At 36.8% G+C, this 23283-nt stretch overlaps 2 protein-coding genes across 3 annotated transcripts in view; one reads left to right on the forward strand and one right to left on the reverse strand.

Moving 5' to 3' along the window:
* Window positions 1–1661: 1661 nt before the first annotated feature.
* LOC127445469 (TNFAIP3-interacting protein 2-like) lies at window positions 1662–7644 on the reverse strand. 2 transcript variants are annotated; one of them, XM_051705575.1, is made up of 6 exons: window positions 7118–7641; window positions 5886–6179; window positions 5606–5695; window positions 5158–5436; window positions 4717–4833; window positions 1662–3617 (listed from the first exon to the last, which is right to left on the reverse strand). In XM_051705575.1, exons 1-6 carry the CDS (start codon window positions 7436–7438, stop codon window positions 3375–3377), a joined length of 1344 nt encoding a protein of 447 aa, XP_051561535.1. In that variant the 5' UTR covers window positions 7439–7641; the 3' UTR covers window positions 1662–3374. The 2 variants fall into 2 exon arrangements, with proteins under 2 accessions (XP_051561535.1, XP_051561536.1); XM_051705576.1 differs by having other exon boundaries at window positions 3478–3617; window positions 4710–4833; window positions 7118–7644.
* LOC127445466 (SPARC-like protein 1) overlaps window positions 6706–23283 on the forward strand; it is a 30304-nt gene continuing 13726 nt past the window's right edge. The window contains exons 1-3 of the mRNA XM_051705571.1: window positions 6706–7069; window positions 17700–17810; window positions 22364–22505. The gene's annotated coding sequence lies outside the window, so the exon portion shown is untranslated. The remainder of the gene's footprint in view (window positions 7070–17699; window positions 17811–22363; window positions 22506–23283) is intronic.

The following is a 23283-nucleotide window of genomic DNA, read 5'->3' on the forward strand; positions in this document are numbered from 1 at the left end:
AGAGGTACACAATATTTTCAGTGACTTCATAATAAATGACTCCAGGTAGTAAAATGACACTCTTCTACGCAAAACATGACAACTGGTGTTGCCGCAAGCATCTTCTGAAGTGTGTAGTTGTGCCTGGTCGACATCATTTCGAGAGTGTGACTTGACTGAAGTAGAGAGCATGAAACTCTGCTGGAGTTTTCCCTCCTACCAGCAGCTAGGGTCGTGCGTCTGAGCTCATCAAGGGTTTATCGACTTAGGGGACCATGATGCTCTTTCACATGTCTGACAGACAACCATCCAGAGCATGATCTTATCTGTAAATGCTGAATAAGGACATTAATTTATGTACAGTTTCCTGGATGTTATAGTGAAAATGATAGTGAGACACAGTCTCTTGTGCTTAGTTTAATAGAATAATTCAACCAAAAAGGAGAAATGTGTCATTCATTACTCACCCTCATGTTGTTCTTATCTCATATGACTGTTTTTCTTCCGTGAAACACAAAAGGATATTATGCTAAGCAGAATATTTGGGACTGACAACCTCGGTCACTATGCATTTTCATTTATCCTTCTGTTTCCACAGAAGAAAACAGGTTTGGAATGACATGGGGTGATTCAATTATGACAAAAAAAATTGATTTTGGGGTGAACTAACTACATTGCCTCTTCGAGGACATGGAGAGAATTTATTTTATGAAATAGTATTGCATTACCTCGCAATAGTTTGCTTTCCTTTGCAATAAGTTTTGCGTTTCTTCGCAATACGTTTTGCGCTCCCCCACAATACATAAGCCATGGTTTTACTACAGTTATATCATAACCAAGACTGTAGTACCCATGTTTTTGTGTGTGTGTGTGTGTTTGTGGCAGAATCCATGGATTCATACAAAATTAACCATGGTTTTACTACATTAATTTTAGTATATAGTATCCATGGTTTTACTATAGTAAAACTGTAGTAACAATGATTGCGGTAACCATGATTATTATTTTTGGTTACTATGGATTCACTACAAATACCATGGTTCAACTATGGTTACTTTAGTTAAACCAAGGTTAATTTTCGTTAGGGTTAACCATGGTTTTTACTACAGTAATGATTTTAACCATGATATTTGTGGTAAAATTGTAATAACACAGGTAAACTCACACCATGGTAATAAAAATCATCATTGCAAAAAACATGGTTAGTTTTCCTTTAGTAACACCATGTTTAATTTGTGGTACACATACTGTGGTTTTTAAAACATGGTTCTTGCCCACCAAAAAAAAAATTAAAAAAAAAAAAAATATATATATATATATGTACTATAGTAAAACCACGGTTAATTTTGGTTAGTATGGTTTTGCTACAAATACTATAGTTCAACTATGATTACTGTAGTAAAACCAGGGTTAATTGCGAGGAAACGCAATGTTTTGTGAGGGAACGCAGAACTATTTTAGAAAAATAATTCCCTCCCTGTCCTCTTATGGGGTCCGTAACTATCCCCTTTGTTGTGTTACTAGCCTCTAAAATTATTACACCAGAAAGAATGAGTTTACTCATCAATGCCGCGTTACTAGTAACAAAATGTGTATGGGGAAAAAACAGTTCAGTCAATACTGGACAAGAATGATGCTCCTGTATTTGTATGAGAGAGTCTTAATGTGATTCAATGGCCGAGTAATTGTTAAAAGGTATTAACTTTAATAGCACACAGAAGTTCATACATTTGCACATACTTGTTTCAGTTACACACAGAGACACAGCCTTGTTTTGTCCCATAGCCTCCTCCCCTTTAAATAGTCAGCACTGAAATATCCCTCTACTATACAGTCGCCTGCTTCTCTGTGTGCTATTCACTTCCAGGCCTCAGGACAGCTGAGAATTTGCTGCAGTTATAAAGCCTGTCCATTCAGTTCTGTTTGGGAAGGGGCTTTCCACCACTTGCACACTCTTTCAAATCCCATGGGACTTGAGTTTGAATGCTTTATGACACACTATGCCTCATGATCTTACCAGCATTATCACAGCTATTTCAGTGTCTGGTTTCCTCATCTCCTACAAATAAATACGCCTGGTGTGTGCACTTGTACATATACAAAATGATTTTATTACAAAAATAAACCCTGTTGTACTTATCACATTTCAATGTCTTGGTTTGATTTTGTCATTTTCAGTGGCTTTAAACCCTTTAAAACTGTTCAAATGCAATGCAATTGACGGCATTTTGTCAGACAGCGAAGATTTCACATCTCAGTTTACCAGGATGTAGGGAACTTCCTCTATTACTTAAAACTAGAATGTTTTCAGCTGCCTTACAGTCAAAGGGTGCCTTGAAGTCTAAGAAAGTAATGACATGTTGAACCATGTATCATTTATAATAACATGTTTATAATCATGAAATGAAATTGTCATAAATCTTAAGAGATCAGATATCAACTGATTATTAATATTACATGCTGTGCTGCTTTGTATTTCCTGGTAAAATTTCAATTATTTGATTTCAATTTAAGCCCAAGTCAAATAATAACAATATAGCCTACCTACAAATAACAGAAAAAAAAAATAGTAAGAAACATTACATTACACTTTACAATTAGCACCATGACAATAAACTGTATGAATGATAATTTAAAGTATATTAATAAAAAAGCTTATGTATTAAATATAATAGGTACTGTATGTGCTTTTATCATCTGTATTTGGCAATAATTAATACAGCAAAAAGTGCAAACCAGTTGATAAACAGAATACATATCAATGAGGTATATGATACCAATTTTAGGATCCATTTGGATTTTACACATATCCAAGGGCGTAGATTCCATGGGGGATGGGGGGGGGAACTAGACCCCCATGTTCAAGCCAAATCTACACCCTTGCACAGATCTGCCATACAGTATTATGCAAAAAATCTGATTTAACACAAACAAAACTCTTAGACAAATTGTGCCATGCTTGAAACCATGACACCAAACAAATGGCAAAACTCACCAACCTATTAACCACACATGCTTGCCATTGTGATGTGAGTGGTCTGAGATTGAATACTTTAGCATTTTTCACTATTCACAACCAAACCATTTGCATTCAGTGACAGCCATGTGAGTACGCCCTTGAACTAAGAATGACTGACCCCAAGTCATTATCTTGAGCCCTGTGCCCCAACCGACCTTAACATCAACCAAGTCGACAACTGCAAAGCCAGGCCTAAAAGAAACCACAAATCCAATGAAAAAGAAACAAAGCTTTTCCTCAGACTCCATCATGTTTCAACGTGCCTTTGTCTTCATAAACACCCTTTCTGTCACACACTCCATAGTCAGTGAGCTTGTAGTGATTCAGTCCTCAGTGCTTGTTGTGTCCTGTGAAAAGTCAGTGAGGTGTGAGAGACTCACAGCTTGGCACACTCGTCCCAGTGGTTTAGATATTCGGCTGCGTGCTCGTCATCGTACGTGGTAAGACAACGGGGGCACTGCAGTTCAGCGTCTCCCTGCTGTGCAGAGTTACTGATAGTTCTCTTTGAGCTTGTTTCTGGGGGACTGTTCCTTAGTGGTTCGGCAGTGTTCGTCTGTCGGTGGGAAGCTTTTTTCAGGCCCATGTGGAGTCGTCGTGAGGATGAGGCTTCATGGATGCTCTGTGGAACAAAGAAAAAATGTATGTTACAAGAAAATGTGCTTGCAAAAGCTAGCCTTCGAAAAATGCTCTGTTGAAAAGTGGGTGTGTGCAGTGGTTACCTTAAGAAGTAATTTCTACCCGATCTAACCCTTAAAAATGACTTTTGTCCATGTAACCTAAAGTCAGGTTGATTTAAGCCAGCGCCACACTAGATTTTCAGGTGTGAGCTTCATTAAAATAATCGCCAGGAAGGCAATGGAGACGAAGCGGTCTTTAGCGTCTGTCCGTGGGAGGTCGTTAATGTCTTGACCATCGGGACTCCCAGCTGAAATAATGGTTCCAGCAATGGGAAAAAAGGATCCAACGTGACAGAAAAAAATAGTTCTGTCACCAGGGTTGTCTCCTGTGTTCCCTTTAAGTAACCAATGAGCTTCTTCTTTTACTGAAGAACTGACAAGACGTCAAGCTGATCTGAACATTTTCATCGCACTCAGCTGCATATCATCACAAACGCTGATTGTGATGGAGAGTGATTCTATCACAAAGCATTTTCCTGCTTTTTTCCTACACTAAAATAACTAATTAAATCAGAATGTGAGGCACAACAGTTTGCTTTTATTGAATGTAATTTCTTTACTGACTGAAAGCTGCATATGGCCATACGCATTCTACGGCAAGCCTTGAGGGGATAAGTACACAATCACGGTAAAGGTACTCCATGAATGCATCCTAAATCACTCTTTTACAATTGTTTATTCTCACGCGGTACTCCTGTTATTTCAGCTAGTTTCACATCGTGACGGAATCAGAGAGAGAGAGTTGAGGTGAGTTGGTATGTCTGTCACCCCTCCTCCATTCTTAATCAGCAGGTGTGTCATAACTCTGACTGAAGAGAGCAAGGTCTCAGCAAAACAGTCGGCAACCTTGGGTTGTTTTGAGTCTACTAGTGTAACGCTGGCTTTAGTCATAGTAAATAATACTTTTTGACTTGAATAAAACCAGTTAATTTAGATGTGGCCACACGAAGAAAACGTTTCAAGTTACCTGACAAAACATTTTTATAATGTGTGCTACTGGAGTTGTAATCACTGCAATGATTTGAGAAACTCACAACTTGCCTGTGTGCGTATTTGCTGCTGGAGTCGCCCAACTTCGTTTTGAAGGTCCAGAATTTTTCCTTGCGCCCTCTCTCTGTCTGCTCTCTCCGATTTGAAGTCCTCAATATAGGCCAACACCTGTGAGAGAGCCCAGAATTATGGCACTTAGTTAATGGGCAGAAAGACACACAAAACTACTACTTTGCTGTAATGAATATACAAGAACTTACTGTTTTAATGAATTCAGATTCACGACTTGACCTATGATTTTATTACAAAAATAAATTCTATTATACTTACTAGATTTTCTGTCTTAGTTTGGGCACTTTTTTTTTCTCGCAATGTTTTCTTTATTAATTTATATTTTGTTAAGTGCCTTGAAACCCTATAAAAGTGTTCAAATGTGTGTCATTTGGAGGCAATTTTGTCAGAACACTGTGTTTGAGTTCTGTTGGTTGGTACCTGTTGCTCAAGCATCTGAATACGCTCCTGGTCTCGTCTTGAATTGTCGTCCCTCTCTCTGCTGAGTCTCTCAGATTCAATCATCTTCTCCTCCAAGAGGCCGTTTAGTCGTGCTATCTCCTGCTGGATCAGAGCCGCACTGCCCGCTGTTGGAGTTTGGGTCATGGTGGGACCAGCAGATGCCAGGCCGTTTGATTCTTTCAACTTCTGACACAAACCCCTCACGTACTCCTCTCTACTGGAGTCATACTTCTGCCACTTTGAGTTTAAACTTTCCACCTGAGAAGAATGGAACAAAAACATGTGTAGTATAAAATTACAGGGCATTTTCCAAGTTCCATTTTTGTTACTTTGCCTAAAAGGTACAGAGTAACATTTTCTATGTATGACACGGGTAAAACAAGTGTCAGTGGGTGATCAAACAACAATTCCATCATGTGGTCCTTACATATGCAACTCTCTTATTAAGCTGGTCATTCTCCTCTTGTAACTTGCTGATAATGACATTTAGATGGGAAACCTCTGAGGAATCTGTTGTCTGGTAAAGACACAAAAACACAAGGCCAAACACAATTGTTAAACAGCAATTGAGAAGTGCTTTTATTTGGTGATATTGGAAGAATCTGTTCCATTCCATACATAGCAGTTAGTTAGAGTTGGGGTACTAGACAGTGGCTTTCAATAGCGGAAAAGAGGTATGTTGTACCCCGTGCATTTCTCTTACACACCTCATGAACCTGAGCTCTCTGATCCGTCATGGCGGCCTTGCTTTTCTCTTTCTCCAACCTCCCCAAAAGCTTCTGGCACACCTGCACTGTGGCCCCCAGCTGCGCCCTCAACTGTTCGGCTTCTTCAGCAAGAGAGTTGCAGAGGACGGCCCTGGTGGCCTGTGCCCGGTCCCTTTCGGCCAGGGAGGAGCGCAGACGCTGGATCTCCCTCTCCTTCTCCTGCTCGGGCCTCTGCCTTATCATCTCTAGCTCTTGATACTTCTCCTTCAGCTTTTCTTGTAATCTCTGGATCTCCTGGAATGAGCGAACAGTCAGGTTAGATGCATTGCACCCTAAAGAGAGACTACTTCATGGCCATTTCCTGACAGTTCAGGTGAATGTGGGCAACAAATGTTGTGAAGTTTCATCACAGTTCAATATTGAAGCATCCATGTATTCGAGTGACCCATCATATACTTACAATGGATAAACAGTGTCCAACAACTAATGTATTTTACAAAGAATGTAAACTTTACAATGCTTTAGTGGCCATTTACACCGAACGCGTTTTTACGTCTCTCTGTGCTGTTTTTCAGTTGATTTTCTATGTAGACGCGCTATAGACAGACGTCTTCGATCGTTACTCGCACAGGAGCCATGTCAAGTTTTAAAGAACGTCAACTTTTTACAACGTGTCTCGAGACATCTGCCTTCTGCTCTATTCGTGGAGCTGCGTCAAGCTTATTTTTTTATAATTATTTTTAGTTATTTGTTTTGGAGCAATGAAGCGTTCAGTGTGAACGGCCCCTTAAAAACACCGACAACTGTTTAAAACGCGTCTCGAGACACCTGCGTTCTGCTCGTTTTGTGGCGCTGCGTTTAGCTTTTTTAGCACAAGGAAGCGTTTGGTGTGAACGGACCCTCAAAAACACCGTCAACTGTATAAAACGCGTCTCGAGACACCTGCGTTCTGCTCTTTTTGTGGCGCTGCGTTTAGCTTTTTTAGCGCAAGGAAGCGTTTGGTGTGAACGGACCCTCAAAAACACCGTCAACTGTATAAAACGCGTCTCGAGACACCTGCGTTCTGCTCTTTTCCTGTCGCTGCGTTTAGCTTTTTTTGCGCAAGAACGCGTTTGGTCTTAACATTCCCTGGGTTGTTGATAAATGGTGCTGGAGAAACAAAAAACAACTGACAGTATGATGTGGTGAGATGATTGCATAAGAGTAGGAATATGACAATTCTTTTTACTTACTGTTTTACTGGTTTCCTGTCTTTGGGCGGCGTCCGCCTCTGAATCCTTGAGGTTTTGTTTTAATTTGCAAATTTCCTTACACAAACTCTCAATAAGAGATTGTGACGGTCCAACAATATACGGTTCTTCTCCTTCTATAACCACAGTTTTCTCATATTTTCCCAGTCTTGCCCTCAAATCAGCAATAATTCCGTCTTTGGTGGAAACCAGTTGATTTAAATTAGTAATTTCTTGTTGTGTTTCGTGATAAAATGTGTTGAGTGTAGAGCAGCTGCGTAACTTCGCCCTCAGCGCCTCGTTCTCCCTCTTCATCTCATCCATACTGCAAAATCCGCTCTTCCGTTAAAAATAAATAAATAAATAAATAAAAATACAACCGCCGCACATAAAGTAGTCTACTATTTTTCCATAAGTTGTAAAGGTTTAAGTGTCCACACAGACGTCTGTTGTACACCAAGACATACAGCTTCAGCCAGTGTGAGACCCACACTCAATCTCCAAATTATTTTATGATGAGGGGATTTCCTCGCGGGGACTTCCCCCATCTCACATAGGTTTTTTTTCTTTTCTTTTTTTCACGCACTTCACATAAATGTCGACAATAGTTTAGAGCCCCTCTTTTGGCATCATCTATTACGTTAATTGTCGAGTCATGTGTGCTTTAGCTGTCATTTTTACATATTTGAGAGACAGTTCTCTCTCCTCAGAGTGGTTTGTGAAGATAAGTGTTGTTTGGCGCAGCCTGGTGCGTGAGCACGACTGCTGCGTCCGTTTAAAGACATTAGTCATTAATCTTAAAGTTAATTAAAAAATCGTTTATTTTTATTTTTAAAACACTGGAGCTTAACGCTTACTTAATACGCATATTTAAAGCCATGACTTGCACTGCACACAAATAACTAATATTAGCATTATATTCATGCTGGCCCCCACAGTGAGCCTGGTTTCTCCCAAGGTTATTTTTCTCCATTAACCAACATCTTATGGAGTTTTGTGTTCCTTGCCACAGTCACCTTCGGTTTGCTCACTGGGGTTCTAAATACAATTATTATTTAATTATTTATTTCTATAATCAAACTACACAATGATCACTGTAAGACATTACAGATATTCCAGTTATTTCTTTTTTTTAATGCATGCTTTCCTGTAAATCTGCTTTGAAACGATGTGTGTTGTGAAAAGCGCTATACAAATAAAAATGACTTCCTTTTCACTGCCAGTGACGCATTGCATCTAACTAGAACACACCCATTAAAATCAAGGAAGCTGTCGCTTCTCGCTCATTTTCAGTATAAATGCACACGTCAATCAAAATTCATGTGGAGCTACCTGTTTAACTTAGCTCACTGGCCTTAGAAGCAAGGCTCAAAAATTAGTGATGATACATTTAGGTTTATGTTAGAGGAATAGTGCACCCAAAAATTAAAATTCTCTCACAATTTACTTACCCTCATGTCATCCCAGATGTGAATGACTTTCTTTCTTTTGCAGAACACAAATGAAGATTTTTAGAAAAATATTTCAGCTCAGTAAGTTCATGCAATAAAGGTGATTTGTGGCCTGAACTTTGAAGCTCCGAAAAGCACACTAAGGCAGCATAAAAGTAATCCATACGATTCCAGTGGTTAAATCCACATCTTCTTAAGCGATATGATTGGAGTTGGTAAAAAACAAATCAATTGACCGGTTTCCTCACAGCTGCCATATTTGTGACCATCAGCGGGAGGAAACTATGGCAGTGAATGGAAAAACACGTGAAACAGTATCAAGAAAAACATAAAGGTTTGCTTTTGATCCATTCCAAGTCACAGGAAAAGTTCATACAGGTCTGAAGACAGCACAAATATTGCCAAATTGGACTTTCACAGTCATTTAAATACATTTGGTACGATTCTTCTCCATGCACCGGCGAGCCTGATGAGTGACCAGCGAGTACATACACCCACCAGTACATTAGTGTATACATCTCTCATTCAGAAGTTACAGATGTTTTATGTTGTTCTCAGGTCTGATTTGGTAACAATATTACAAAAAGTCTGTGATGATCCCGTCAGTATGAATGTACTGTAAGAGCTGCATTTAACTCCTGAAGAAGGCTTTTGTCACATCCCGCAGCGCAGCGCAGCGCAGCACATTGAAGGTATATGGAATTTTGGTCACAAACATGGTGGCGCGGTCGCACAGTAATGTCACATGAAACAAGTCAGTAAGTTCTTTTTTTTTTTACTATAAATAAATACCTTTTACCAGCCCCGACCAGTAGGTGACGATATGCACAAAGAACGTGAATCGGCAAAAGAAAAAAGAAGAACGTGGAAGTGAAAGTGGAGATTTGTAGTAAAAAAGGACTGACATATTGATCTGTTTCTCACCCACAACTATAATATTATAATACAATATATAATACAATACAATATAATACAACTTAAAATGTACAGTTGTGCTCAAAAGTTTGCATACCCTGGCAGAAATTGTGAAATTTTGACACTGATTTTGAAAATATGACTGAAGGATAGTGATCATATGAAGCCATTTATTATCACATATATGTTTGGCTCCTTTTTAAATCATGATGGTAACAGAAATCACCAAAATGGCCCTGATCAAAAGTTTACATACCCTTGAATGTTTGGCCTTGTTACAGACACACAAGGTGACACACACAGGTTTAAATGGCAATTAAAGGTTAATTTCCCACACCTGTGGCAATTAGTGTCTGTGTATAAATAGTCAATGAGTTTGTTAGCTCTCACATGGATGCACTGAGCAGGCTAGATACTGAGCCATGGGGAGCAGAAAAGAACTGTCAAAAGACCTGCGTAATAAGGTAATGGAACTTTATAAAGATGCAAAAGGATATAAAAAGATATCCAAAGCCTTGAAAATGCCAGTCAGTATGGTTCAGTCACTTATTAAGAAGTGGAGGAATTGGGGATCTCTTAACCAAGCCAAGGTCAGGTAGACCAAGAAAGATTTCAGCCACAACTGCCAGAAGAATTGTTCGGGATACAAAGAAGAAACAACAGGTAACCTCAGGAGAAATACAGGCTGCTCTGAAAAAAGATGGTGTGGTTGTTTCAAGGAGCACAATATGACAATACTTGAACAAAAATGAGCTGCATGATCAAGTTGCCAGAAAGAAGCCAATGCCACAAAAAAGCCTGGTTACAATATGCCCGACAACATCTTGACTCACCTCACAGCTTCTGGCATACTGTAATTTGGAGTGATGTGACCAAAATAGAGCTTTATGGTCACAACCATAAGCACTATGTTTGAAGAGAGGTCAACAAGTATTGTGCTCCTTGAAACAACCACACCGTCTTTTTCCAGAGCAGCCTGTATTACTCCTGAGGTTACCTGTGGGTTTTTCTTTGTATCCCGAACAATTCTTCTGGCAGTTGTGGCTGAAATCTTTCTTGGTCTACCTGACCTTGGCTTGGTATCAAGAGATATGTAAGCAGTACTGACTGGCATTTTCAAGGCTTTGGATATCTTTTTATATCCTTTTCCATCTTTATAAATCCCATTACCTTGTTACGCAGGTCTTTTGACAGTTCTTTTCTACTCCCTATGGCTCAGTATCTAGCCTGCTCAGTGCATCCACGTAAGAGCTAACAAACTCATTGACTATTTATACACAGACACTAATTGCAATTTAAAAAGCCACAGGTGTGGGAAATTAACCTTTAATTGCCATTTAAACCTGTGTGTGTCACTGTGTGTCTGTAACAAGGGCAAACATTCAAGGGTATGTAAACTTTTGATCAGGGCCATTTGGGTGATTTCTGTTATCATTATGATTTTAAAACTGATAAACTTTTGAGCACAACTGTATATGCGTTTTTTAGCTTTAAAAATCAAAATAACACAAACCCAGTGTGTTATAATGATATAGGTATTTTAGCCATCTATTGTAACAACCAGAAGTTGCTTAGATTTTGTTTGTCAATATAGTTTAGAAATTTGTTACAATGACTACTGAAAAGTTGACTGAAAACTAAGAAAAAAGCATGATCAAAAAACAAACAGGAATATTGGTCTATTATATAATTGTTTTTTTTTTTTTTTTTTTTTTTTTTACGTTGGTTTTCTTTCATATTTATATACCCCAGATTCATATGACTATTTCTACACTTAATCCCATCATCTCAGGCCATATCTTCTTGTTTTGTTACTGCCTATTTAAGATACCTTTCATTGTTTCACACAATTTCCATAATAGCCACATAATGCCATGTCATTATCTTGGATCACATTATATCAATTGTCTAGACAATGAATGCCAGTAGTGCTTGCTCTGTTATCTGAAGATTGCACCATAAAACAATAATTTTAATTATACAGTAATTAACGAACTTACAACGTCCTAACCCACATTCTTAGTGTAAGGAGTCTTTATCCCTCTGCCAAAAGCAGCACACTTGAAACAGCAGAAAGTCCCACTCAGCATGTAATGTTTATGTGAGTTTATGATGTGCTGCACAGGGAAACCCCACCACTGTTCTCTAAAGTTTGCCATCTTGTGGTATCAGATCAGCAATGACATAGCTTTAATACTCATTCACAAACATATTGCCATGTCTGGCTTGTGGTGTGAAATGCTCAATCTAAAATCATTTAAATTTTTATAATTATTATGCATGCAACTTTTATGACTTCATTAGCTAGAGACTACACAAAATATTTGTATTCAAAAAATTCATTTGTCATACTGCAGGACCATTTTAAGTTGCTTAGACAATAAAAAGTTAAAAAATGTTACTTAACAATATTCTTGATTTCTAGTTTAAACTTAATTTAAATACATTTTAACCTAAAATCTTGACATTGAAATAAAAAAAATAAAAAATAAAAATCAGTGGACACTTCATGCAGCAGTGAGGCAATACTCTTTAAAATCAGCTTACTGCTGAAAGCTCTTTTGCATAGCCAGCTGTCATTTAACTGCCATTTCAGCCTTTTGTTTAGACATGCTTCTACAAAGGTATCAAGTCTATCTGTGAAATTATAGGTAATGAAATTGGTCTCTGTTGCAAAAGCAGGGCCTTCCCATCATTTTAGCAGTGGTGGAAAGAGTACTGATTTTGTTTTAGCAGTGGTAGAAATATATACTGATTTTTTTTAAATTAATTTTTTTGCTTAAGTAAAAGTACTGCTACTGAAGAAATAATTCACCTGAGTACAAGTAGAAATACTGAGAAATATTATGACTCAAGTAAGAGTAAATAAGTAGTTTGCCAAAAAACTACTAAAGTAATTGTTACAAGTACTTAATGAAAATTATATTATATATAGTATATACGCTTCCATTTTTAGAACACAAAGACATTTATGTTCTTGAAAGAAACGTATTCTTCCTTTCACCAAGGTGCATTAAATTGATCAAAAATACTGCCAAAATTATAAATCGCAAATTGTTCGGGTTGTTCGGGTTAAGGAACATTCTAAAGTGCTAATTTGGTAATCAAGAAAATGTTCTTCTTATTAGAACAATTGAAAATTGTTGCGCTACCATGAAGAAATCGCAATACAGTGGGTTTTTTTCCCATTTGCTGAGGTATTGAGTTCTCACAAGTTGCTTTATACTTGCAGGTCAAATTTTGGTTTTAAAAATAGGCAAAAAGAAACACATTTCTCCTGAAATTCTATTTTCTCCTAAAGTCTAATGTTTTAGAGAGATGAAGGCTATTCCATGCATTACTGTTTTGAAAAAAAGAATCTCTAACCAGGATAGAGAGGGAAGTAGATGGCCCAGATGCATAACAAAAAGACAAGTAAATAACAGTCTTCTAGTTTTAGAAACAGACTCCTCACAGGTCCTAAACTAGCAGATTCTAAATGACAAAGACCTGCATTGCTGCAAGAGGATTCTTGGACAAACAGAACATTTTAAGAATACAACATTTATTTAATTAGAAATAGCCATTTGTAACATTCTAAATGTCTCTAAATCATCTCTAAACTACATAATGTGCATTGTGACTGAAACACATTCCTATTTCAGGTTTATTCTCATTCACGTATGTCCAAGAATTTTGACTAAGTTAGCATACTGTACAAAGCTAATATAATGTAGTATCATAGAGGAAATGAATCCTCTATGATATTGCAGAAATTACCCAGAAATGGAATAAGATTATTAAGCAAACTGTTATCAACTACATGCTGAACTACAACTGAATAAAATAAGGCAAAAATAAACATTTCACACAGTGTTTAGTGAGAGATGTGATTGATTCAAACACTAAAAGTGGCTTTTCTGTATATGTATTATTGTATTATAGTTGCAACAATAAAGTCTTAACTAACATTATGGTTATTTAACATATTGAGGTAGTATTATTATGTCAACTGTAGCATTTGGTTACATTATGTTTTGTGATTTCTCATACTGTCTTTAGATAACATCCATCCCTTGTGCACTTTTGGCCTCTAGCGGTTGAGACAGGGCAGGGAAGTACAGTACAGCACTGTGAGCGAGAGTGTTACCCACTAGGACAGTTTATTTTGAACAAGAGGGGCGAACGGTTACGGAATTTAACGTGGAAGTACAATACCGAACTGATGTGGATTGATAGAAGCAGAGAGTCCATCTGTGTGCGCGATAGTATGAGGAACCGGATGGCGGGAAAAAAATAATGTTCAGTGAAAAGTCAAAAGAAGATCGCAATATATGTAATTGTAACTATATCAGATATTATTAATAAAACACGGGAATTCTTTGCGTGGGCATTTTTTGCCCCCATATTTTTGGTTATTTTCCGACACTATTGGCATTGTATCTTTCTAAGGTATTTAAAAAGTTTGTTTTAGACATATAGTAGCAAGTAAACAAGATATCCCCGCATATATGTCAAACTACATTGTGTTAATGTTTGACACAGTTAAAACATTGCCTACCTTAAAAACAAGTGAAGTTTGATCAGTGGTAAAACGTGTTCAGACAGTTCCCTCGTACCTGAATGAATGGCTTCTTTCCAGAATAAAATGAAATATGCAGAAAATCACAGTATTTCAGTTCTTGTATAGTGACAGAGCAGAAAGTCTTGGAGAAGCTAGAAAAGAGAGGACACCGGTGGCAGTTTATGCGAGCTGCTGTGCTCATGATGCTGTTCCCTGCGGGCTTCCTTCGTGCCTCGTTCGTCTTTTAGTTTATAAACAGATTTAGTGCTTATAACTTGTTGATTTCTTCTTCCCCAAAAATTCAGAAATATTATGTATTTTTTTGTACTTTGTAATTGTGGTGAAAAATAACTAGCAAAGTTGAATACTTAATTTTTAATCAACTCGAGTAAAAGCACTATTATTTATTTATATTATTATTATAGTAGTAGTAGTAGTCGTCATGTAGTCAAGTACTGTAATGAGAGTAGTTGTAATTCATTACTTCGTGAGGAATGTGATCTTGGGAACACAGTACGTTTTAGCACTATAAATGCTATGTGAACACTTTGGGGAAAACAGCACTCATGCAGCCCACTGCTTACTTTTATATTTACTTCTGTTTCTATTTACTTTCTTTATTTGAAAATGGTTTACACCAACAGTATAAATAATTGACTACAAAATCTATAAATATAAATACTGCACACCATGTCAGGCTTAGGAATCAATGTAATAAAATTCATACTATATTAAAAGGTGAAATAGAGTATGAAATTAAACAATTGTTTCATAGTGTAGCCTACAAAATATTTCCAAGAACAATCTTAAAGAAAATTTCCGGATTCAATACATGTTAAGCTCAATCGACGGCATTTGTGGCATAATGTTGATTAACACAAAAATAATTCAGACTTTTCCCAATTTCCTATATTCTATATTTTTGAAAAAGAGAGTATTTTAACATTCAAAAATTGGCCCCATTCACTACCATTGTAAGTGCCTCAATGTATCCCAGATTTCTGCTTTTTTTTTTGTTTTTGTTTTTTAAAGAAGAAGAGGGGCAAGTCAAAAAATTGTTTTGTGATTATCAACATTGTCACAAATGCTGTTGATTGAGCTTAACTTGTAAGATGTTGTTACTTGTTGCCTTAAAGGGATAGTTCACCCAAAATGGAAAATTCTCATGTTTTTACTCACCCTCATGCCATCCCAGGTGTGTACATACAAAGCAAGTGAATGGGTGCTAAAATTTTGATGCTCCAAAAAGCACATAAAGGCATCATAAAAGTAATGGATACAACTCCAGTATTTTAATCCATGTCTTCAAAAGTGATATGATAGGTGTGGGTGAGAAACAGATACATTTTTAAGTCCTATTTTGCTAGTAATTCTTCCTCTTATCCAGTAGGGTGGTGATATGCATGAAAAATGTGAATCACTAAAAACACAAAAAGAAGAATGTGAATCTGAATGTTAAAGTGGAGATTGACTGAGCAGGTAAGAGAATTCAAAGTAAAAAAAAGGACTTAAATGTCGACCTGTTTCTCACCCACACCTATCAAATTGCTTCTGAAGACATTGATTTAACCACTGGAGTCACATGGATTACTTTAATGCTGATTTATGTACCTGTACTGCTTTGTACCTGTCCAAATGGCAATAAATCCAAACAAATAAATAAATGTGATTTTTGGAGCATCAAAATTTTGGCACCCATTCAATTGTATTGTATGGACCAAAAGAGCTGAGAAATTCTTCTAAAGATCTTTGTTTGTGTTCTGCAGAAGAAAGAAAATCATACACATCTGGGATGGCATAAGAGTGAGTAAATGATGAGGTAATTTTCATTTTGGGGTGAACTATTCCTACCTTATCTAACCCTTAAATTTAGTTTTGTTGGGTGTAACCTAATGTAGTCAGGTTGATTCAATAAAATTAAATAAACTTTTGATTTGAATAAAACCAGTTAATTTAGATGTTGCCACATGAAGCATATTTTATTAGATTAACATTTTTTTTTCAGCGTACTCTGAAATAAAGGTATTGTCAGATAACATAAAAAAATTTGCTTCATTTGGAAACAATAATATAAAACCATATATTACATAAAGATTAGGTATATAACCATAAACCAAAATAAACTGGTTTTATTCAAGTAAAAATAAATAAATAATATTAGAAATAATAGTAATAATATATGACTGAATCAACCTCAATACGTAAGGTTGCACCATCAAAACAATCTTGAAGGACCAGATCAGTTAGAAACTGCACATTTAGATTTTTTAAGTTGGAAAAAAAAAAATCTCTGAAATTATAGCATGAATTTTGTGTTATTTAATTGGGGAAAAATGTTTCCCCAAAGATCTTTAGAGATTTTGAATCAGAGAATATATATAAAAAAATATAGTACACTATTTTCAGTTGTCCACCTGTTTAGTGATTTTGTAAATTGTTGTAAAATGTGAAAAGAGTATAGTTGATTGTGAACAGTAATTGTTAGTTATACCTGTTCAGCAGAGTCAGATTCAAGTGATTCTGAGATCTATCAAGAAAATGAAGAAATCAAAGTGATTCCATGTCCTTAAGTCTTCTAATAAGATGTGTTTAGTTATAATGTCTTTACTTACATCGCTTTCAGAGGTATTTTCCTTCGACTTCTATTTGAAAAAATTAGCATGTTTGAAATAATTTCGGCATACTTTTTTTTTATTTATTTTTTTATAATTCCAGTAAATATACATCGACAGTATATAGTTGTCCCTGCTTCTAGACGTCTAAGTTAATTTTTGCATTTACAGTATGTGACATAGAATTTGACTGAAATTTCCTGAAAGCATACCTCTTCTAAAGGTTCCGATGTATTGCTCTGTTCTGAAGATTCAGACATAGAGGAACTTTCTGACCGTCGAATATGAAAGATTGTAAGAACACTCTTAAAAGTTAATGCAAACAGTGATTTATTGAAGTTAAAGTTAAGCTTAAACTTACAGAGTTGGATGCATGTTTAATCATCTCCATAGCTATTTTATGGAAGATCTGCACAAAATAACACAAGAAGATGCTACTACTCTGTAACATATGACAATGTTCTTCATATTGCCACTGAACTGATTGTAATTGAAGTTTATTAAGGTTGTTCACAGAAGTACTCACAGGATTAGCACCGACTGCTCCCAGCAGGCACAAAATCAATATGGCAGGTTTCATTCTAAAATACACAATTCTGAGGATAAACTAAAATAAAAACTGTTCAGGGTAATTATTTTTCTTATGTTTAAGATTTTTTAAAACATTTCTGTTTCTAAATAAATTATGAGTGGGCTATAGGTTTAAAAACCTTACCTTTCTCTTCTCTTAGTGTGAAAATAAAGTCAAAGAAAGCAGCAGTAATCCACTAAATGAACAGAGACTACTGTGTTTATAGCTAAAGGCTGGATTTAATGGTACAGTATGTCTGGAGAATGAGCTATTTATCAACATGACTCTTCATTAAGGTAACAGCATCACTTTCTGCTCACCGACACTCTGCTCGTGTCTCCACACTCAGACTGTTGTGGGGGCATGCTAAATGAAGCGGGAATATACACACAAGAAAATCAGAGTGCCAAACTACGAATGTTTACATTTTGCAATGACACGCACTATAGTGTGCACTAACCCGAACTTCCTCTTTTGTACGTGTCTATTTTAGGATGCTAAACTATGGGGTATGTGGCCTCTAAATACTGAGTAAGAGTCTGTCTAATCCCACACTGGAACAGGAAGTCCATAATGAGACGAGAGCATAACAACCTCCGTATGGGTACGTATTGTGGAAAACAAGCAATGTTGTAATTTTTGCATAAAATTCTAATCCCGGTATAAATATCTCCATATCAACTTATACCAGAACTTCCTGCTCCATATTTGGAGTGCCTCTGTTTTTTTTTTTGTTTTTTTGTTTTTTTGGTGTTGGTGGAGAGTGGAATATTTCCATTTCACAAACATTCCTCATAATCAGACTCGTAATCATCAGTGTAGCCAAAAACCCACGTATATAACTGCACTCCTAGATGTTTACTGATAACGGAGTAGACTACTAGAGGAAATATGAAACAATGTATAATGGTTAACAAATAACTATTCAGCTCTAGCAATTTCAGCATTTCATACATACCTGAAAATCTTAACATACTTATATGGCACAGCTCTGCAAAAGGCAAAATGCAGTATCTACACATTTTTGTCAAAAAAGTCATGACTGGAGAAAGTTGGGTAACACTTTATTTTGATGATTTTTATTAATGACCTACTTACATTTCTTTTCTTACTTGCTCATTTTCTTATTTCACATTTAGTTAACCAAAGGTTTCTGGAAATGATCTAATGACTGTTTGTTGCATATGAATTTCCTATCAGTACAGAGTCATTTTACTTTAAGATAGTATCAATTGTTCACCTATAGTTACCTAGGGACCATCAAAATAAAGTGAACGTCTAAGGAATATGGTTAACTAACTGCTACATGTCTCCTTTTTTGAAACAGTCTATCAACAGATGGTAAATACCAAAAACTGATAATAACACAGGAATAGCAGCCCCACATTGCAACCAGCACAGAGACTGTATGTAAAAGAAATATAAATGTACAGAAGTCATTGTTTTGTTCAACAATTTTAATGAACTTATGTTCTCAACAATAATGTAAGTAGGTCATTTATAAAGATATATATACAGGCTACTGAAAGTCTCCTGAATGTTTGTTGAAACACTGTTTACTAGCTATAGCAAGTCAGTTGATATGCCACTTATAGTCAGTTATAGTCTGTAGGGGGGGACCATCAAAATAAGTTTTACCGAAAGTTGTTGTGTTTTTAAAGAAAAGAGTATTTTCTTTCTTCACCAGAACACATTTAAAGAAAAATAGAAAAATATCTTGGCTCAGTAGGTTCTTAAAATGCAAGTCAATGGAGATTTCTCTTTTGAAGCTCCAAAAAGAACAGTCAGCATAAACATCATCCAAACAACACAAGCTGTTAAAATAATGTCTTCTAAAGCGACACGATCGCTTTTGGTGCGAAAAAGATAAATATTTAAGAACTTTTTGAAATCTTAATCATGCTTCTGGTGAGCAGCGGTATGCGCGTGTGACATTATTGCATTGGCATTCGAAACAAGCAAGAACTGAAGACAACGTGAGATACAGTGCATCCGGAAAGTATTCACAGTGCTTCACTTTTTCCACATTTTGTTATGTTACAGCCTTATTCCAAAATAGATTAAATTCATTATTTTCCTCAAAATTCTACAAACAATACCCCATAATGACAACGTGAAAGACATTTGTTTGAAGTCTTTGCAAATTTATTAAATAAAAAAAAATAAATAAATAAAATCACATGTACATAAGTATTCACAGCCTTTGCTCAGTACTTTGTTGAAGCACCTTTGGCACCAATTACAGCCTCAAGTCTTTTTGAGTATGATGCTACAAGCTTGGCACACCTATTTTTGGGCAGTTTCTCCCATTCTTCTTTGCAGGACCTCACAAGCTCCATCAGGTTGGATGGGGAGCGTCGGTGCACAGCCATTTTCAGATCTCTCCAGAGATGTTCAATCGGATTCAAGTCTGGGCTCTGGCTGGGCCACTCAAGGACATTCACAGAGTTGTCCCGTAGCCACTCCTTTGTGATCTTGGCTGTGTGCTTAGGGTTGTTGTCCTGTTGGAAGATGAACCTTCACCCCAGTCTGAGGTCCAGAGCGCTCTGGAGCAGGTTTTCATCAAGGATGTCTCTGTACATTGCTGCATTCATCTTTCCCTCGATCCTGACTAGTCTCCCAGTTTCTTCCGCTGAAAAACATCCCCACAGCATGATGCTGCCACCACCATGCTTCACTGTAGGGATGGTATTGGCCAGGTGATGAGTGGTGCCTGGTTTCCTCCATACATGACGCTTGCCATTTAGGCCAAAGAGTTCAATCTTTGTTTCTCATGGTCTGAGAATCCTTCAGGTGCCTTTTGGCAAACTCCAGGTGGGCTGTCATGTGCCATTTACTGAGGAGTGGCTACCGTCTGGCCACTCTACCATACAGGCCTGATTGGTGGTGTGCTGCAGAGATGATTGTTCTTCTGGAAGGTTCTCCTCTCTCCACAGAGAAATGCTGGAGCTCTGTCAGAGTGACCATCGGATTCTTGGTCACCTCACTGACTAAAGCCCTTCTCCCCCGATAGCTCAGTTTGGCCAGGCGGCCAGCTCTAGGAAGAGTCCTGGTGGTTCCAAACTTCTTCCATTTACGGATGATGGAGGCCACTGTGCTCATTGGGACCTTCCATGCTGCAGAATTTTTTCTGTACCCTTCACCAGATCTATGCCTTGATACAATCCTGTCTCGGATGTCTACAGACAATTCCTTGGACTTCATGGCTTGGTTTGTGCTCTGACATGCACTGTTAACTGTGGGACCTTATATAGACAGGTGTGTGCCTTTCCAAATCATGTCCAATCAACTGAATTTACCACAGGTGGACTCCAGTCAAGTTGTAGAAACATCTCAAGGATGATTAGTGGAAACAGGATGCACCTGAGCTCAATTTTGAGTGTCATGGCAAAGGCTGTGAATACTTATGTACATGTGATTTTTTTCGTTTTTTATTTTTAATAAATTTACAAAGATTTCAAGAAAACTTTTTTCACGTTGCCATTATGGGGTATTGTTGGTAGAATTTTGAGAAAAATAATGAATTTAATCCATTTTGGAATAAGGCTGTAACATAAAATGTGGAAAAAGTGATGCGCTGTGAATACTTTCCAGATGCACTGTACATCTATATCTATGGCAACAGGAATACGTCACACGAGAAACCGCTTGGACTCCACACTCTCATGAAGTGCTGGAGCGTTATTGAACTTTTTTTCACACCAAAAGCAGTTGTGTAGCTTTAGAAAACATTCATTTAACCGCTGGAGTCATAATGATGACCTTTATGCTGTCTGTCTGTGAATTTTGTAGCTTCAAATGAGAAATCTGCATTCACTTGCATTTTAAGGACCTGCTGAGCTAAGATATTTTTCTATTTTTCTTCAAATGTGTTCTGGTGAAGAAAGAAAATCATACACACCTGGGGTATCATGAGGGTGAGTAAATAATGAGAGAATTTTCATTTTTGGGTGAACTATCCCTTTTATGTATATCTGAATTTTCAACTAGTTTAGGATTAGGGAGTCATCAGTAATGTTTGAGTTTGATTTCCAGGAAAGTTCAGATTGATGTTAATTTAAAGGAATAGTTCACCCAAAAGTGCAATTTCTCTCATCATTTACTGACCCTCATGCCACCACAGATGTGTATGACTTTCTTTCTTCTGCTGAACATAAAATGACAATTTTAAAAAATATTTCAGCTCTGTAGGTCCATACAATGCAAGTGAATGGGTTTTGAATGGTGAATTCTTTGTACATATCGCCACCTAATGGGCAGGGTGGAGAATTTATAGTAAAAAAGGACTTAAATATTGATATGTTCACACACACTTATCATACCACTTTGGAAGATATGGTTTTAACCACTGGACTCATATGGGTTATTTTTATGCTGCCTTTATATGCTTGTGGAGCTTTAAAATGTTGTTACCCATTCACTGGCATTGTGAAGACCTACAGAGCTAAAATATTCTTCTAAAAATCTTTGTTTGAGTTCAACAAAAGAAAGTCATACACATCTGGATGGCATGAGGGTGAGTAAATGATGAGAGAATTTAAATTAAATTTTTTTTGGGTTAATTATCCCTTTAATTAAGACAGATAAAGAGCATGCCAGGCTGTTTTCTGGAGTATAACGTGACTGAGCAAGCATTTGAGCTTTTAAATGTCTGAAACAATCCAATCCAATTAAATTTTAACTGAAAAAAAAAGAAAGTAACGAAAATATTGATATATTTATATGATAATCCACTACTGCACAGAAACATACATAGGTGTAACACTGTACAACAATTCAAAATCCTAACCAATCATTATGAAATTAATGTGATGATAAGTAGGTTGGTAAATATTCAAAGCCAAAATAAGAAGTGAGCACCATCTAGAGGTGGCTTTTAATATCTGCTATAAGTTCTGAATGTCTGTCAAGATTCCCTGTCTGCTCAGATGTTCAAAATCAAATAAGCGGAAAAGGAAAATAATAGTCTTTATTAGTCTTTTTTTTTTTTTTTAAATCCTTAATTCGTAATACAATGCAAACATATATTAATTTTGTTTATGTTTGAGCTACGTAAAATTGCTGCAGTGTTTTTGTGTCACTTTGCATAACCATGATCCTCACCCCACCCCGACTGCAGCTTCAGTTGGTTGTTTCTGTTTGTGTGCCCCATTGCAGATGAAGGGTATCTCATGTGCTTCAGTGCTGAGAGAGGGGCATTAGGGAGCGAGAGGTGCCTTGACTGACTACCTCTCAGTGACTCTCTGCCACTTGAAATTTAAAGATTCCTCCCCTTTCCATCTGCAAACTTACAGCTCAGGTAAAACTCTCTATTTTTTTATTCCAATGTCCAGTTAATTGAGTTTATTGGATGATTGCTCAAGGATTTGTTTGCATCAATTCCACAATAATAATTTTATGCAAAGCTAATAATAATGATCATAAAAAAGCATGATACATATTATGTTTTTGTCTTATTATTTTTAATTAATGGAAATTAGAATGTCCAGCAAGAACTGAAACTATTTATTCATTGTTTGTTTTATGAAACTTTTTTATGATTAATAATCAGCCATTAATATATGCAGTGTAATCGAAGACATTGAAGATTTTATTATGCTTCTTTAATTTGCATACCTTGGCTTATTTGCATGTTATTTTTAAACATGAATGTATTACAGAAAAAAAAAAAAAAAAAAAATCAAAGAATGGAATGTACTTTATTGTCCCTGTTGGGGGAAACTTGGGGTGGACTCAATAGGCAACATTTGTACATTTCAGCATCACCCAAATAAAATACTGTCATTTTTTTTAATCATTTTCAGTCATGAAATATCTTCATGCCTGTGTACCTTAGCAGAAGAGTCATTGTCCACATCAACATGGCTTATAATGGGCATATTATCTCAGTGCAGGAGGCAAAAAGATTGTGTACTTTGTTAACTCTTTTTCCAGTCTGGTAGCCTCTGATGTTTGCTTTGCCCCTCTGGACTTTGAATGTGACTTTTGAGTGGGGCTCATCTCCTGGGCCCTGTTGCCATGACAGCTGAGGCAGCTGATTTATGCTGGGGTGTCATGGCAGGAGTATGTCCAGAATA

The sequence above is a fragment of the Myxocyprinus asiaticus genome, chromosome 8 (genome assembly GCF_019703515.2).
Source record: "Myxocyprinus asiaticus isolate MX2 ecotype Aquarium Trade chromosome 8, UBuf_Myxa_2, whole genome shotgun sequence".
NCBI classification, from domain to species: Eukaryota; Metazoa; Chordata; class Actinopteri; order Cypriniformes; family Catostomidae; genus Myxocyprinus; species Myxocyprinus asiaticus.

Bases quoted from the DNA above. Each gene is read 5' to 3' on its own strand.
- LOC127445469 (XM_051705575.1), bottom strand. From the start codon at position 7,438: ATGGATGAGATGAAGAGGGAGAACGAGGCGCTGAGGGCGAAGTTACGC. The intron at 6,180-7,117 runs GTAAGTAAAAAG...CGCTCATTCCAG, and splicing joins GACAGGAAACCAGTAAAACA to GAGATCCAGAGATTACAAGA. The intron at 5,437-5,605 runs GTAAGGACCACA...CATTCTTCTCAG, and splicing joins TTAATAAGAGAGTTGCATAT to GTGGAAAGTTTAAACTCAAA.